This window comes from Penaeus chinensis, chromosome 9 (genome assembly GCF_019202785.1).
Source record: "Penaeus chinensis breed Huanghai No. 1 chromosome 9, ASM1920278v2, whole genome shotgun sequence".
Classification (NCBI taxonomy): domain Eukaryota; kingdom Metazoa; phylum Arthropoda; class Malacostraca; order Decapoda; family Penaeidae; genus Penaeus; species Penaeus chinensis.
Genome location: NC_061827.1, coordinates 26,747,808 through 26,765,307, shown reverse-complemented (window position 1 = coordinate 26,765,307; position 17,500 = coordinate 26,747,808). Strand labels below are relative to the sequence as shown.

Genomic DNA, 17,500 nt, shown 5'->3' with positions numbered 1-17,500 from the left:
TCTAGAGGAAGCAGAGTCCCTGGTGGTTCTCCACGTAGCATATGTTGTGCAAGGCATCTGACATGAGCATTTAATTGACAAGAGGTAGATAAACATCTGTGGAAAAAGGCTTCAATAATATTGTTGTTGTTTTTTTTTTGTTTTCACTATCATTGCTAACACAAATTTACATTATTCAATTACTTAATATTTTCCATTCTACACTTGTGCACTTTAAACCTCTTATATCATATAACACAATTTGAAAAATACCTCATCCTTTCTGTTTGTGTCACTGCATCATCACACAGCAAGCATGTCACCTCCAAAACTTCAATTTCTTGTTCCTCTTCATTCTTTCTAACCTTTGCAGGTTTTACTGGACCATAAGCAATTGGCATGTGATTGGGGGCCTCCATCCCTGCCTAGAAAAAACAAATATTAATCAAAATAAATGAAATTATAACAAGCAATATTAATAATAAGTATTGCCTATTTTCCTATAGATCTAAATATGAATCCCTTCTCTACTGAAATATACTCCTAAGTTACTAATTGGTACCCCCATATACCAAGTTATAAACTATTGATAAAGATTTTCCTGGGGGTTCAATTTAAGAAGGGTCTGTCATTAGAACAAGGGGGTCACATCCTTATGAATCATTTGCAGGTAAGAGAAAATGGTAAAATTACTATTAAAGCTGGGAGAGTTAGTAATGAGGCTTTAAACTGGATGTGTACTCACAGGAAATTCTTTGAAGTACTGTTGTTTGAGCCACCTAAGTGTAAGAGGCAGGCGAGACCAAGGTTTAGTTTGTAACATAGTTGCCAGAATCCGTAGACAATATTCATATTTTGTTTCTTTTGCTTTTTTACGGCCCATACCTCTCAACCGACGACTTCTTTCTGGATGCTGCCAGGCCCATTCAAACTGGAATAATTAAAAATAGACTATCTAAGTAACATACTACTGCTGATAAAAGCAAGTTATGAATATTATGAGTTCTTTAATCATACACTTTTATATCAACATTCATCAGTGTAAAGTATTCTAAAGTCATTAGTCCATAACAAATAATTACTATCTTCCTTGTGTTTTTCCTGTTTTAACTAAAACATCAAATGAGCAATGCAAAAATGAATCAGAATTATGCTAAAAAACAAAAACATTTCACTTACCACAGAAATGCTCAATTCATAGAGAATATTCTACATAAAATTCCCATGTGATGGCAAAAATTTACTTACTCTGAGCGCAGATATGTCATTTGGAAATCCATGGACAATAAGAACCATTTCCCTGAGAAAACAAAAAAAATAAGTAACATATATATATAGAAAACAATTTTTTTTTCCTAATGAACTGACTAAGTAACAAATGTAGATTTGATTTTGAAACTCAAAATATAAAAAAAGTGAAGAAAAAGAATTTCCTGATGAACTCACCATGGCCCCCTGTTACTGGTTTTATATGCACCTCCTGCCCTAACACCTTTGTTGTGCTGCTTGATACGGCGATTGGGGTCAACAGTAAAGCCAATATATGTACGTCCTTTGTACTGTGGATTTATGCAGTACAACAAGTAAACTCCATAAAAATCTTCAACAACTTCACCATCAGCCATCCTGAAACAATGTTCTAGGTTATAAAAGACTACTATTTCAAAGTGTGCACGATTGTTTCATTTGCTAAGCTGGCTAGTTGTAAGTTGCTGTATATGCCATAAGTGTACTGCAGCGTGGGCAAGAAAGCTGTCTTCTTATCTTTCCTTGCCTCATTTCTGATAGAAGTTAGAAATAAAATGTCATTGTAATGAATGCCAATTTCGCCTTCAATGTCACAGCAGCCACTGGCTTTTATAAGTCTTTAATACAACCCCTAGAAATATAGGATTATATGGAGTGGGGACCCTTCACAGAAATCACACATGAGACTATACTTTAATCTCTCCTCCTCACAATCTATAACAAATAACTGTTATTTTCCATTAGTGACAGACGTGACATGGAAGAAATGCATTTTAGATTTCCTTACTTTACCCTTTCCATGTATTGCTCGCCTTGTAAATGACCGCTAGATGAAATTGGACCTGTGCCAAGTTGGTTTAATTTGTCGTAATTGTGTTCATATTATTTACCTGCAATAAACTTTGCCCATCTCATGCACTCACCAACTCCCATGGACTGAAATCATTATATATGAACAGCTTGTATTTACCATAACAAGATGCCATAACTGACACTACCGATATAATTTCCCCGTCTGTGCCGAAAATACCCTCACTATTACCTTGTTATGAATCAGGTTTGAACAGAAGGGAAAATTGCAGCACCAGTTTTCTTCCTCAAGCTCTTTTTCTTCTTCTTTTTCTTTCTTGTTACAGGTTTTTAGACCAATTCCACAAGCTCTGAAAAGTTCTCCTGCTTCGTCTTACTTCATTATAGGGTTTTAGACTTTTTATGTCAATATGCCCTGGCCCCGGGCGCAAGCAACGGTTCCGAACGGTTTGTTGTTGTTGCCGTTCGTGTAACAGCGTTCGGGAATCCAGGAATCCTCCTCACTTCCCTTTGCCTTACCCCTTTTGTTTCAGGGATCAGGTCGTAAAATTGTGTAAAAAAATGGTAAATTCTAAAAAAAAAAAAAAAAATACTTGTGAAGTATGATAAGCTAATGTAGGCATTCTTGAAAAATTCTAGGAGAAGGAGCAGTAGGGAAAGTATCATTTAAAAGAATTGGACTTAAACTTCTTTCTGAAATGCAGTCTGCCATGCAACATAAAACCAAATTGATAAATCTACAGGATCACTTTGATGTGTCACCCTAGAACACATTTGACAAAACTATATAGATTTAGCAGTAGGTCAGAATTAAGCCGAAAAAAAACCATCATAAATCCCACAGCGATTGCAGTCATACCACAACACTTTTACCAAATCAAAAAATAAATATTTCTATAATCACAAACACAGCGGTTTATTACAGTCACAGATCTCCATATTTAAATCACACACAGACTTCTTTTAGGACCGGTAAGTCGTACTTCCCTCCATTTCCAGCTCACTAAACAGTTGATAAGTTGCAGTATTCCAAAACTCTCTCTCTCTTTCTCTCTCTCTCTCTCTCTCTCTCTCTCTCTCTCTCTCTCTCTCTCTCTCTCTCTCTCTCTCTCTCTCCCTCCCTCCCTCCCTCTCCCTCTCTCTCTCTCTCTCTCTCTCTCTCTCTCTCTATATATATATATATATATATATATATATATATATATATATATATATGTGTGTGTGTGTGTGTGTGTGTGTGTGTGTGTGTGTGTGTGTGTGTGTGTGTGTGTGTGTGTGTGTATATATATATATATATATATATATATATATATATATCTTGAGGAATATGCTAATTTCCAAAATAAGACAAGGTACTGTACTGACACTAGAGCAGCAGCTGTAGAACTCTCAGCCAGCAATATGCCTTCTGTTTCTGGAGGAAGGAGGGGGAGCATCTCTGGTACCCGAGATAACAATGATTAATGGTTAGAAGAAATACATGTGCTAAACATCAAATGTCATATAGCACTATGGTAAAAGGGTAGAAATGAGTTAACCCTTAGGATAAAATATGTTAGGTGTCAAAGGTTGCAGAGCGCAGTAGGAGAGAATAGTGAAAAAGCTATAGAGGGGGGAGCAAATGGAGTACGGCGGGGATTTGTAAAAGGAGAAGGGGTTAAGTGTTTAGGGCGATTAGATCAAATGGAGAGTATGTGTCTGAAGAAGGAAGAGTATCGCTGTATGAGGAAAACTGCAAAAGATCCATTATAAAACAATTAACGGGCAATGCGGGTAGAACTTGGTGTTGAATTAGGGGAATAATCTAGAGAATGAAATAAGGGAACAGGGGAAGGAGGCGAAGTATCAGGAAGAATGTCAGGAGGGGAGGGGTCTAGAGAAGGATTTTGTTGTGACATAAAGGAGGCGCTTGAGCATCCAGGTTGGAGTGCTAAGGATAATGGGGAAGGGAGAGGGAATAGTGATACAATTGGAGGAGAGGATGGGGTGTTTTTCGAGAGAATGGGAGGAAGAGGGGTAGATGGAACTTAAGGAGGAGGAGGAGGAGGCATATCAGCAATGTAGAACGAATAGGAATAGAGGAATTGGAGGGTGGATAAGAGAACGGAACATTCTCATGGGTTTTGTTTAGGAATTTTTGGATGTCCTCAAGAGTTTCTGGAGGGGAGTTGGGTGGGGAGGTCTGAGAAACAATGGTTCGTTATGAGGAGGAGAAGAGGGAATAGATGTCCGAGTAGCAGAGGCAGGAGTGGGTGTAGGAGAGGATGTGGTAGGAGAAGATTGCCTGGTGCGACAAGTAGAGTGAGAAGGAGGAGGGGTAGGCATCGGGTAAATGGTAGATTTGGGTAACTGAATTTACACTGAAAAAGGAATTTGCCTGGGGAAGAGAGGGAGCAAAGAAAGGATGGTACGGGGTAGAGATAAACAGATATTGGGGGAGAAGGTAAGACATCCTGAGAAAGTGGGAGGGGAGTGGAGCGAAGTACGGTTTTGGAATAGGTAGAAAGAGAAAAACCTTATCGGCGTGCTTCTTGTCTGACCTCATGTAGAGTGAGGAACTTGTAATGTCTACAACTAATGATAAAAAATAACGTGGTTAACTTGAATCAGATTTACACCGCCATAAAAAGTTCCTTCATAAAATTTGCTTTAGAGTAGTATTGCAAGCATGTTTTGGTTTATTTGGTATGTATAGTGTTGTCAGCATAACATACTGAAAGAAGCATCCATCATACTATTTGTTAAATATGCAACTTACCCCTTTGATGCTCAGAACACTCCGTTTTCAGTGTTTACCCTCAATTCTTTTGTTATTATTATTTTTTTGGTATCCATGTTTTGTTAACAAAGACCACTACGTGGCACTGCCAGGTACCCCTAACCCTCGCTCCTGCTTCTTTATGCCTTATTGACAAACGTGGGTCTTGTGAGACCTTACATTTTTGGTGCCCGGACCTGGAAAAGGTTTCTAAATTGAGAGAATTAAGAGAGCAGAAACCTTCGAGGATGTCGTGATAAAGGAAGACAGAAGGATATTTTGTGGACTCAGAGAAAAGAAGAGTGCTGTAGGAAAAATCAAAGCTGCCCGTTTATGTCTTAGGTGTCTAAGTAGGGGGCATCTTGCTAGTGGTTGTCGAATCAAGTGCTCCAAGTGCAATGAAAATTCTCTTCTGTGTAGCTCAGTGGGTGAAATAAGCACTGATAAAGCTATGGAAAAGGACATGAGTGATCAGAAGGTTAGTGGCACTTCTTCAGAAGACTGCAGTCCTCAAGCGAATCATGTTGGAGTCATTCTTAGCAAGTGTAACGTGTCAACACAAACAAGAAGCGTGTTGCAAACAGCTGGAGTTAGAGTGTATAATGATTCAGGTGTCTGTGGTGAAGCCACCTTATTTGATACTGGCTCTGATAGATCTTATGTGTCCAGTAATTTTGTGAAGAAAATTAAGCCTAAATGGGTGAGTTTGGAACCTGTACCATACGCTGCTTTTGGAGGTAGTAAGTCTCCTCCAGGTAGAGTAATATCTTTGACTTGAAATTAGTAAGTTTACGAGGCGTAAAACATTTAATTGCATTAGAGATTCCAAAGGTGTGTGCACAGTTAACCTGACCCTGTATTCCCAGTCTTTCAACTTGCTGATGATTGCAAGAATAATAGCCACATGAGCATAAATATACTTTAGGGATTTGATGCTTACTGGGGATTTATGGATCTTGAAATAAAGTCATATCAGAGTAATGGATTAGTAGCCCAAATGTCTATATTTGGTTGGGTTTTGTCTGGCTCATGGATGGCTTCTTCTAACAAGTAATATGAATCTAGCTAAATGTTGTGCATAGGAAATGTAACAGATTCTGAGTTTAGAATCTGTTGGAATAACTCAAAATGAAACTGTTTCTGGCCTATTTACTTCAAACCTTGTTCTACAGCAATTATGTGGAGAGTTTGATGGGGGGAGGGGGAGGGGCGTTATAAAGTAGGCTTACCCTGGAAGTCAGATGACTGTATGAAGAATCTTAGAAATAATGAGGGACTTGTAAGGAGAAGGCTAGAAGGATTAGAGAGTAAGTTAGATACGGACCCACACCTTAAGAAACAATATTCTGATGTGTTTACTGGTTATGAAGAAGAAGGAATAATAGAGGAAGTCCCTTCAAATGAGGTTTTAAGTTCTCAGCCTACTTATTGCATGCTTCATCGTCCAGTTGTCATAGAAAGCAGTTCTTCAACTAGGATTAGACAAGTTTTTGATGCTTCTGCAGCTAGTTGCAATGACATTTCTTTAAATGATTGTCTTGAGTCTGGTCCCTCACTTAATCCTGATCTTGTGAAAGTTTTGATTCGTTTCAGAAAGTGGAAGGTTGCACTGACTGCTGATATTACAAAGGCATTCTTACAGATATGTGTTCGGCAAGAAGACCGAGACTCCATTAGAATTATGAAGTTTGTTCGTGTTCCCTTTGGTAATACAAGTAGCACTTTTTTGCTATATGCAACTATTAAATATCACTTACAGTCTTTTCGTAATATTGAAGTCAGATAAGAATTAAAGGAAAACCTGTATGTGGATGATTAGCTGTCAGTGCTGAAGAATATTCAAAGAAGCTCATAGTGATTTTGCATTAGCTGGGTTTCCCTTTTCTAAATGGCATTCAAATTGCAATTTATTGACCACACAGTTTAATGACAAGTTTTAGGTATGAAGTGGTTATCGTTAACAGACCAGTTGGTCTTTAAATGTTTTGATTTAGACTTGGAGGTGCAGTTGGTGTTGACAAAAAGAGTTCTTAATCTCATAGCCAAGCCTTTTGATCCACCTGGTTTGATTAGTCCTTTTCTCATATATGATAAAATCCTCTTTCAAGACATATGGAGACTTGGGCTTGATTGGGATGAAGTATTACCTAAAGAGTTGCAAAATAAGTTCCAGAATTGGGTTAAGAGTATTGCAGCTCTGAAATACTGGAAGAATAATAATTGCTATTTTCCAGAAATTGTTGTCTGGTTTAGAACTGCATGCCTTTGGTGATGCTTCAGAGAAAGGGTATGGAGCTTGTGTGTATTTGAGAGTTCCCCTTGTGGATGGGACATTCCAGGTGTCATTTGTAGTAGCCAGGTCAAGGGTAGCTCCCATAAAAAGGGTTACTTTACCCCGACTAGAGTTGCTTGGTGCATCACTTTGTGCTTGGCTCTTAGATTTTGTGAAGCCTGCCCTCTATCCTGATAAGACTGAAACTTATTGTTGTTGGACTGACTCAAAGGTTGCACTTGCATGGATAAAGGGTAATCCTTGTTGATGGAAGGTGTTTGTGTCATAGAGTTATTTGAAATTCAGTCTCACCTCCCCATGCCACTGGTACCATTGTCCAGGGAAGGAAAATTCTGATCTTGTTTCTAGAGGGGAGTTAGCCGAGCCACTTGTAAATTCCACTTTATGGATAAATGGCCCTTCTTGGTTGTCTGAACCTTTAACTCTAAGTGATGAAAAAGAAATTGTAGAGTTACCTGTAGAAGAAAGTTACAGTGAAAAAAACATTTCTTGTGTATCTGTGACCACTCCTAAAATATTTGAGTTTGAAAAATGGAGTCAGTTCAAAAAAGGATAAGGATAAGTCCGATATACGAAGCTGAGCCTCGACCGGGCTATACCCATGAGGAGAGCCCGGCCTGTGTCGATTAATGTCGACTCGCTAACGTGTGTCAGCAGCTAGTGGCGACTAGGGTGAGCTTAGCCCTTACCCGCCGTGGTGCCCAGCCACAGCAGTAACCTCCAGGCGACAATTGCAACTTCTGGCCGGGGCGCGAACCGCCGACCCCTCAGATGAGAGGCCGACACGTTACCACTGTACTAGCCCGGAGGCTAATTCAATAAAGCTCATCATATAGTTGCTTGGGTTATGAGATTTATAAATAATGCCCGACCTCATTCTGTGAAAATGTCAGGTCTATTGTCTTCTGGTGAGTTGGTTAAAGCCAAGACCAAATTGTTTTACTGTGTACATAGAGATTTTTCTTCTTTGTGTAGACTAGATCTCTTTGTAGATGACGAAGGCCCGTTGTTAAAGGACGTTTGTAAAATGTAGTCTTAAGTTTTGAAAGCAAACATCCTGTTATAGTTCCTTCAGGTAATGTTGCTAAGCTCTTGGTTCAATTTTCTCATATTTTCCTGAAGCATGCTGGAGTGTCCACCATTATATCTACATTAAGAGGCAGCTATTGGATAGTGGGAATCAGACAAATTACTAGAACTGTTTGTAGAGTTTGTGCTAGGTGTAAGAGGTATGATTCCAGAGCTTGTAATCAGCTTGCTGCTCCTTTACCAGGATTAAGAGTTAAGATTGCTCCTCCCTTTACTGTGACATGTCTTGATTATGCTGGTCCTGTCATTTGTATTGATTTGCATTCCAAGAAATTGCATATTTTGTTGTTTACGTGTGCTGTAATAAGAGCAGTGCACTTAGAACTTACTGATTCATTATCTCTCTCTGACTGCATGCTTACTGTACGTAGCGCGAAGTGGGATTCCTTCTGTGTTTTACTCAGATAATGCTAAAACATTTTTGGGTGCGGCTCGTCAACTTCAGAAAGAATATGGTCCACTATCTCCTCAGTGGAAATTCATTGTTTCCCGTTCTCCATGATGGGGAGGTTGGTGGGAGCGTTTGATTAGGTCTGTTTAATCTGCTTTGAGGAAAACAATAGGTGTTAAATGTTGACAGTAAGTCCACTCTTCGAGAAGTTGAGGTTTGTGTAAATTCTAGACCTTTAACCTTTGTTGTAGATGAACCCGATTTTTAAAATCCCCTGACTCCTTCACACTTTCTCATTGGGCATAATGCTGGACTCCAACTTGAGATTAGCGACCAACCTTCATATTATAAAGAAAATATGAGAGGCTACTTCAAAAGAAAATATTAGACCCGCAGTTTTTGGAAACGATGAAAATAGTACCTCTGAGCCTTATGAAGAGAACATTTGAAACCTTACTTCCTATAGTCGACGGGGTCGTGAGGTAAGAGCCCCAGTGAAACTTGACTTGTAATACTTTGTAGTGTATAGAAGTGTAGTTTTTTTCTTGCTTCTTAAGGTTAAGATTAAGATAAGTTAATGAGTTCAATATTATGTGAGTTTATAAATGCAATCTGAAGAGAAAATTGTTATATTGTTTAACGGGATTTTATTACCTCATTTAAGTATACTTATTCTATGATAGGCGTAAGTCCTCCTATGGTGCGGTGTATGTTAAATATATGTTAGTTATCCCTTTGATGCTCAGAACACTATGTTTTCAGTGTTTACCCTCAGTTCACCATGAAAGGTGCCCCAACCACTACCCTTGATCTGGGTAACTGGGGCACCTACAACCTTCGAACGTATGTGCCAGAACCACTTCGGTGTTTCAAGTGCCAGAAATACGGTCACCACAAGGCTAACTGTACAGCCAAGCCTAAATGTGGTGTCTGTAGCAAGGCACACAACACAGAGGTATGCCTCAAGGCATACAAAGAGGAAAAGAGGGACACAACAGCCAAATGTCCCAACTGTGCCAAGAAGCATCATGCCTGGAGCCTGACTTTCTCTGTCAGGAAAAAGGCGGCCCTCAGGCGACAAGAGGTTGCTCAAAACCGATCAGACTTTGTTCCTGCCACACCGGGCACCCATGTCTGGGGAAGGAACAAAAGCGAAAAGGCCCCTCGACCTCCTAAGAGGAAGGAAGCCGCCCCCCAGCCGACACCGGATGTCTCCAACAAAAAGGAGTTTCCGACAATGCCAAAGGTGCAGAAAAAGAAACTAAAGAAAAAAGTTTCTAAGAGCACCACAAAAACCTCCCCAACAGATGATCATCTCCTCTTTGACGAGGACGATATGACTCTCCTGTTAACTGCTGTTGTCACAGCAGTAGCAACAGCCCTGGGGAGGTCGAGTGAGGAGGCCGAGAAGGCAGTTTCGGTCGCCATGACGGCAATGACCCAGACTGTCGCAGCCCTGAAGGGAAGAAAGCTGGCCAGAGAAATACAGCCTCACCCTCACCCCAGGACGAGACTCCCCTCCCCACTCCAAACCAGGCCATGCCTTCACAGGCAGAGCCAAAACAGGCTGAATCTGTGCAGCCAGAGCCAGATCACGCTGACCTTGCCCAGGCAAGGCCAGCAAGGCCAGCCAAGAAAAAGCCTGAGAGAAAAGCCGAACCAACCAAAGTCAGAGCTACCAAAGGCTCTCCACCCCCCAGTGGACCCAAGGATAGCCTGACAACAGACGAGGAGCCCTCAACCAGCGAGGACCTCGCAATGGAGTTGTCAGACTCCGACGATGTCTCTGATGTAACTATCACTGAGTAACATCATGACACACCATCTAAGCATCCTACAGTGGAACATCAATAGCTTCTCTGCAAAGAACGCTTTTCTCCAAGCAGTAGTGCGATCAAGGAACATTGACATTGTCATGCTCCAGGAGACATTAACAGTGGACACTGTTCGCTTCTCAGGGTACCATGCCTTCACACTGCCACGAACACCTGGCAAGAGAGGCTTGATCACCCTTGTCAGAGCAACAATCCCCTGCTCCGCAATAGCCGATGCATCGCACTGTGGAGACGATGTTGAATCCCTTGCCGTCGAGGTTCACCTGGCCGGGGGGCCCCTCAAACTGTACAATGTGTACAGCCGGCCACGCTGTAGAAGCTTAGACATCAGCCAGGTCTGTGCTTCTGCTGCACACGACCGAGTGATCATAGGGGGAGACTTCAATGCACACCACCCCATCCTGGCTCCCTGCCGGGCACCGGATGCGGCCGGCTATCACATAGCCGACGTGCTAGAGACATTCCCTGAGATCGCTCTCCTCAACACCCAAGAGCCAACGCATGTCAGAGGAGGGGTCCTAGACCTCACCCTGGCCACTGCGACTCTGGTGGGGAGGATTGGCTGGTGTGTCGATGAGACCGTCACAAGTGACCATTACGGCACTATAACTACCCTCATGGATGCTGGCCCAGCCGAAATCCTAAGACCAAATCCAAGATGGAAAACAGACAAGGCCAACTGGCAGGCGTTTCAAAACGCCTTGGCCCTCTGTCTGAGATGCAACAATCCCCCACAAAGCGAAAATGTGGAAGTGCTCGAAGCCAGCCTGCTAAACGCCATTAATGAAGCAGCCTCACAGACCATACCCAAAACTCGGCCTGGGTCCAGAAGTCACAAAGACGCCTGGTACTTCAATGACGAGATCAGGGAGGTCAACCACAGGGTGAACATGTGCCGAAAACTATTCCGAAGGCAAAGAACCCCTGACAACCTATCCCTCCTAAGGGAAGCTGTCACGGATGCCAAGGAAACTGCCAACAGAGTCAGGCAGGAAAAGTGGCTGGAATGGTGTGAGTCCTTCGACCACCAAACCACCCTTTCAGAGCTGTGGCAACGGGTCAAGCGAGCTACCAGCCGCTCAGCCCCGAGGTGCACCCATCACGACCCCCAAGCAGAGGCTAACAGACTGGCGCACGAGTTCTCTGCGAGAACGAGCAGCAACAGTCTGCCAGCCGAGCTGAGGGCAAGACAAGAGCGTCTACAGCCAGACAGACACGCTCAGATCAGAGAAAGGGCAGCCGAACCCGATAACTCAGACGTTATCTTTTCTCTGAGGGAACTAAGGAAAGCCTATAAAACCAGTTCCAACACAGCCCCGGGCTCTGATGGGATCTCGTACCCCATTATCTCCCACCTAGGACTAGCAGGTGAGCGTGCACTCTTGCAACTCATCAACAAGTCCTGGGAAACTTCCACTCTACCCCAGAGTTGGAAGAGGGCTACCATAGTTCCCGTCCCAAAACCAAAGGAGCCGGGGAAGTACCGCCCCATCTCTCTGCTCAGCTGCCTGGCCAAGACGGCTGAGAGGATGGTACTAAACCGGCTTCAATGGAAAACGGGACCCCCGCACGAACACCTTCACGGGTTCACAAGGGGCATGGGCACAGCACACAGCTTAGCCACGCTCTTAAGCACAATCAGCAAGGGCCCAGCTGTGGTGGTATTCCTTGACCTGGAGAAGGCTTTTGAACTGGCAAGTCCGCTTGCCATTCAGGAAAGCCTGATCCAGAAGGGAATCAGAGGAAAGCTCTTGGCTTGGATAGGTGACTACTTCAGGAACAGGACTGCCAATGTCAAATTCCAGGGTCACCTATCGCAGCACATGCCGCTCGAAAATGGAACGCCACAGGGTGGGGTTCTCAGTCCAGCCCTATTCAACACTTTAATGTCCTGCATCCTCAACATAAACCTCCCAGTGGGGTGCCAGATCATCTCGTATGCAGACGATCTCGCTATCACCTTCACTGGACCACGCAGCCAGAATAAAGCCCAGCGTTGTCTGGACCTCGTGTCAGAGGAGTTGTAGGACGGGACTAAAGATCTCTGCTGCCAAATCCAAAGCCATGGCTTTGAGACAGAGAGTTCGAGGCACAAGACTGAAAATCCAGGGAGTGGAATTAGAATGGGTCAAGGACTACCTATACCTTGGGGTAAGGATAGACCGGACCCTCTCCTTCCATAAGGAGGTCCAGTACCTGGTTGACCGAACCAAAGCAAGACTGTCTGTCATGAGAGCAATGACTGGGAGACGCATAGGGGCCAGACACAAAGTACTAAGATCATTCTATGTACATGCTGTCCGGCCCATTGTGGACTATGCCTCAGTCGCTCTAATTGCTGCAAAGAAAAAGCACACAGACAAATTAGAAACAGTCCAAAATGAAGCTGCCAGGATCATTCTGGGTGCCCCGAGGTGGACGAAGGTTCTCAACCTCCTGATGGAGGCAAACCTTCTCCCCCTGGACTCACGAATCGATCTAACGGCAACACAAGTTCTGTCAAAGGTCATCCAGGCTCCCAGGAACACAAGCCTAAGACAAAAATTAGTCAGATGCCTCGAACAAGACAACGAGCTCGTTGCAAACAACTCCTGGCTGTCTCATACAGCCAGGGTGTTGATACGCCATCAGCTCAAAGAACAGCTTCTTGCTAAGGGCATGGACTCCCCCCACCCCGACTTTGCCGAAGCCCCGCCGTGGGCACTGAGCCTGATAGAGTTCAACATAATGAACCTGTCAATGAAAAAGAGCCTATACCCCATGCCTAGCCTAAAGGCAGAAGCCCACAGGGTCATTGCAGCCATCACTCCTCCGGGTAGTAGAACATACTACACGGATGGATCGGTCGATCCCTTGAGCCACACTGCAGGCGCCGGCTTTGCAGCTAGGGATGCCACGCGATCCATGAGGGTAACAGACAACGCCTCCTCGCTACAGGCAGAGGCAGTTGCAATCATGGGAGCCCTAGGCCACGCGTCCCTAAGGGAAGGACACGTGGTCATACACACAGACTCCAGGGCAGCCATTGACTGTCTTCAGCACAGCTCACCCACAGACAACATCTACCTACTGACCACGATTCTCACAATGGCACAGAGAATTCTTGCTCAGGGTAGAAGAATTATCATCAATTGGGTCCCAAGCCACATCGGCATCAGAGGGAACGAGCTTGCTGACAGACTAGCCGCCGCTGGCAGGGGTATGCCCCCAAATCCCATGACGATAAAACCGAGCCGAAAATTACTTATGGAGAAGTGTGCCTTGTTCGGTCGTACCTTCCTACGGCAGCTCCACAGAGAGGAAACGAGAACCTCCCCCTCGGCCAGCTGGTACTCAGACGCCACAGGCTCTGAACCACTGGCACTCTCTGAAGTAAGCAACAGAGGTACCGAAGTCATTCTTCACAGAATGCGCCTAGGTTACCACTGTGCATGGCAGATTATCCCAACAATCGAACGTGATGAATGGTGCTGCAAGCACTGCGGCGAGCCGAACGCCACACTAGTCCACTACCTAGAAAATTGTAACCATACACAATTCCTGAGACATGGACCGCCCACAACAGCCGCCGTGCTGGTAAAGAGGCTATGCGAAATGCTTACACCATGGCGGCAGGAGCGCTTGCTGGCAATCCCGCCGCCACGGTAAGCACCGAGTGTCAGACAACTCAATGAGACAGCCGTAAAAAAGCTGACACAGGCCGGGCCATATCTAGAAGGCCCGGGCGAAGCTAGAACTTCGCAAACCAACCCCCCCCCCCCTCAGTTCCTTTTTATCATTTTAGAAATATATATATTTTTGTTAACTAGTGTGTAAGTTTTCTAAATGTGTTCTAGAGGAATATTACATATTTCATATACCTATAAAACTAAAAGAAGAGTACTTATTTTCCATGAAAATATATTTTTGTGTGTGACCATTGAAAATAGAGGTCACTATCCGTTTCGTTCAGCACCTCCAACCCTCGCTTCTTCTTGCCTTGCTTACAAATGTGGGTCTTGTGAGGCCTTATACTGTCCTCTCGTCAGTGGCATACAGGAGTAATGACCCAATTAAGCATAATGCAATAAGATATGAAATTATGTTTATAAACAGAATCAGCTGGAATATTGCTGTGGCTCAACAGATTCATTTCCCTGTCAAGAAAATTCTGCACTGGGTAATGAACACTCAAAGTACGCCATTTTTAAATTTTGTCTCTCTCTTCCGTGTTTCTAGTAAGAAGGAACATAACTGACTTTCTGAAAATAATTCGATTTTGAAAATCTTACTTATGACATTTGTATCCATTATCATAAGCACTAATAGTAGATTCTTAGTGTGTTAATCAGTGTAATTACACGAAAAACTATCGTTAGGAGGGGTGTCGAAACATTCAACAACAGAACACCTTATGTTACGGAAGGGTTGGCATTTTGGGGTTCGAATTGGTCTCGCTCTGGGTTCATAATGTATCGAATAGTTGTTCCGGAATTCCTATGGAGGATTCACTGTGACATCGTTATCTTATTCACGAAAAGAATGGAATATGCCTTGCAATATGCAGAAAAGCCACAGCCCTTCCAGGATACAATAATAACTTTTTTTTTCTGAAGGCACCAACAAGAGATGTATAGCGTCAACAAAACACCAGGTTGGGGAACGACACCGCCCCTCCCCCCCTATTTTCAACATCTCTTCGCTCGATATTTTGAAGAAATGTGTTTAATAGAAATGAACGCTAAAACATTTTCATATATTCCCATTTTTGTATCTAATGCAGTGTTATTATTAAATAGATTTCAACTAGAGAATGTGACCGCGGGCGGTGGCCGAATCACCGCAGGGTTGTTTGGGTGGAGGCACGCGGTGGCAGATGACGGATATCGGCCTTGGCTGATATACTGGCAGCAGATGTAGAAATCCTTAAGGAGGTTTTCCTCCCAACACTTAGTGCTATGGTGTTTTCTGAAACGGATTCCTTGTACTTATTCAGGACAACAGCCCCATCAATACCAACCGTGTTGTCCAAAATTGGTTTCGTGAGCACCAGACATTGCGCTTTGTCACATCCACCCAGATCTCTGGGTCTCAACCCAGTTGAAAGAGTGTAGATAGCCATGTCAAAATACATGCATCAAGACCACACTCGTAATCGTGTCGCAGTCGTGAATAATGCCTTGCAAGCATGGGAACGTCTGTGACGTCTATGTTTCGACGCTTAAACAGGGGATAGGAACACAAAATATTAAACTTGAATACATTACCAGTATCTTATTTTCCTTGTTTTGATCTTTATGAAATATGTCAATAGTCATTAGTTAATATATTAACAATAAAGCGTGTTATTGGCACCTGTCTGGCAATACCTAACACATGTCTTTTCTCGTATTATGACGACTGACCCAAAAAAAATTTTTTTTTTAGATGTATGAGAAAGGTAATTGATTACAGATAAAGTATTATACCATATGAACTACCTGTGAATTTACAGTCTCTCTATTCGTCATTTACCAAAAGTAGTTGGAAAAACGGGTACCAACAGTTTCCTAGTGTTAACAACAATATTTGAAAAAGCTTCTTTGTGTCCGAATGTTTAGCATAATTTTCTAACATAGCTGTACATTTGAACGTTGCCATATTTGATGCGAGCTCCAGTAACTCTTAAACCATAAGAAAATGAGTATTAGTAATATCCCAGCTAGCACTAGCACATACCTTGCTGTAGTGATTGTAAAACTTTGCTGAACATTATAGCCTGTTTCTGTAAAGAAACCTGTGAGAACATGGTTTTCTCAGTTCATTTTAATGAAAGATAGGTGAAAAGTTTATTACCATGGGGCAAGTGTTGCTCTTTCAAAAATATGCTTTACCAGCTTCATATTTCAATCTGAAGAGATCACCAATATTTTTCTTTTTTTCTTATATAAATCACTGGTTAAACAAAAACGGAAACAATTCAGCAAAACAAAGTGCAAGAGAGAAGTGACACAGACTCATTGAAAGCTCCAGAAGCATAACCCACAGTTACATCTCATAATAATTTGTAGATTATGAATGTCACTTAATGCTGAATTCCAGACTTGAGTGCAGGAACAAAATCAGAAAAAAATGAATATGGTTGAAGCAAAGTATGACCATTTGTATTTGAATTTCCTTCCCCTCACAAGTTACTGTCCATCCAATTACTGTTTACACTCAAAATCTATTTCCATCAGGAACAAAATCAACAAACATAATAAATTTCCATTTTATTGGAAATGAAAAGAAACCTTACAATATGTACACTTAATTTTATGATTGAACATGTATATTAGCTTGTAACTTTATTCCAACTTTCTATGCAACAATTCCCCTAGACTTTGGTCTATAAGAAGCAAAGCCATCCTTCTTCACAACTGGCATCTTGGGAGGTTGCAGTGAAGCCTTTGCAGCTACCCTTCGCCCTCCAATATCTATTTCAAACCTGGAATTACCAAGGATGTAATCCGGAGACATCACTCTTCCGTCTGTGTGCTTTACCCAACCCAAACACACCATCTTGTTTAAAGTGAATCCAAATCTGTAAAGACCAAAATAAATCAATTTAATTTTTTCATTTTTTTTATATTTAAGTATGTGGAAGTGAAGGAGAAGGATTGAGAGAGCAAAAGAGACAGTACAGTTTGTAAATAAGGAAAAAAAAAGAAAAAAGAAGCAATGGAATCCAACGCAGTTTTTATCAAGGCCACTTTAATTTATTCATATTTACTCTAACCCATAACAGGTGCTGACTCCCAACAAGATGTACTGACAAAATATAAATAAGCATAAAGAGTGAGGGAGGAAAGAGGAGAGAGGAGAGAGTTGCTATAAACAAGAGACATGGGGATAGGGAGGAAGGAGAGGAGAGAAAGAAAAGCTGGTTTTTAATAATTTAATGTGAAGGTGTCATGTAATGAATCTGAAAAAAGAAAATAGAAAATGAGAATATATCTTAGAATCCATTACCTTTTTCTCATAATCAAACAGAAATTACGCATACATACGCAGTAGATGTTGTGTTCCCCACATAAATGTTATTGCGATAGATAGGTTCACCTCCCCATGGCCAGGTGTCTTCATCAGGATCAAAGGTG

The 17,500-nt window shown here is 42.4% G+C and overlaps 2 protein-coding genes across 8 annotated transcripts in view; both read right to left on the bottom strand.

Annotated features, from left to right (window-relative positions):
• LOC125028949 (structure-specific endonuclease subunit slx1-like) overlaps positions 1 to 3,013 on the bottom strand; it is a 3,468-nt gene extending 455 nt beyond the window's left edge. Inside the window, exons 1-6 of the mRNA XM_047618599.1 lie at positions 2,270 to 3,013; positions 1,426 to 1,605; positions 1,228 to 1,279; positions 725 to 910; positions 253 to 404; positions 1 to 96 (exon numbers count right to left, since the gene is read on the bottom strand). The exon at positions 1 to 96 is cut by the window's left edge and continues 455 nt beyond it. Of these exons, the coding sequence (XP_047474555.1) occupies positions 1 to 96; positions 253 to 404; positions 725 to 910; positions 1,228 to 1,279; positions 1,426 to 1,604 (665 nt within the window). The 5' untranslated portion in view covers position 1,605; positions 2,270 to 3,013. The remainder of the gene's footprint in view (positions 97 to 252; positions 405 to 724; positions 911 to 1,227; positions 1,280 to 1,425; positions 1,606 to 2,269) is intronic.
• Positions 3,014 to 16,620: 13,607 nt separating this feature from the next.
• The window catches only part of LOC125029016 (pyruvate dehydrogenase phosphatase regulatory subunit, mitochondrial-like), a 27,539-nt gene continuing 26,659 nt past the window's right edge, over positions 16,621 to 17,500 (bottom strand). For all 7 annotated transcript variants that reach the window (XM_047618733.1, XM_047618730.1, XM_047618734.1 and 4 more), the window contains 2 exons: positions 17,411 to 17,500; positions 16,621 to 16,944 (listed from right to left, as the gene is read on the bottom strand). The exon at positions 17,411 to 17,500 is cut by the window's right edge and continues 86 nt beyond it. In XM_047618733.1, the coding sequence (XP_047474689.1) occupies positions 16,722 to 16,944; positions 17,411 to 17,500 (313 nt within the window). In that variant the 3' untranslated portion in view covers positions 16,621 to 16,721. The remainder of the gene's footprint in view (positions 16,945 to 17,410) is intronic.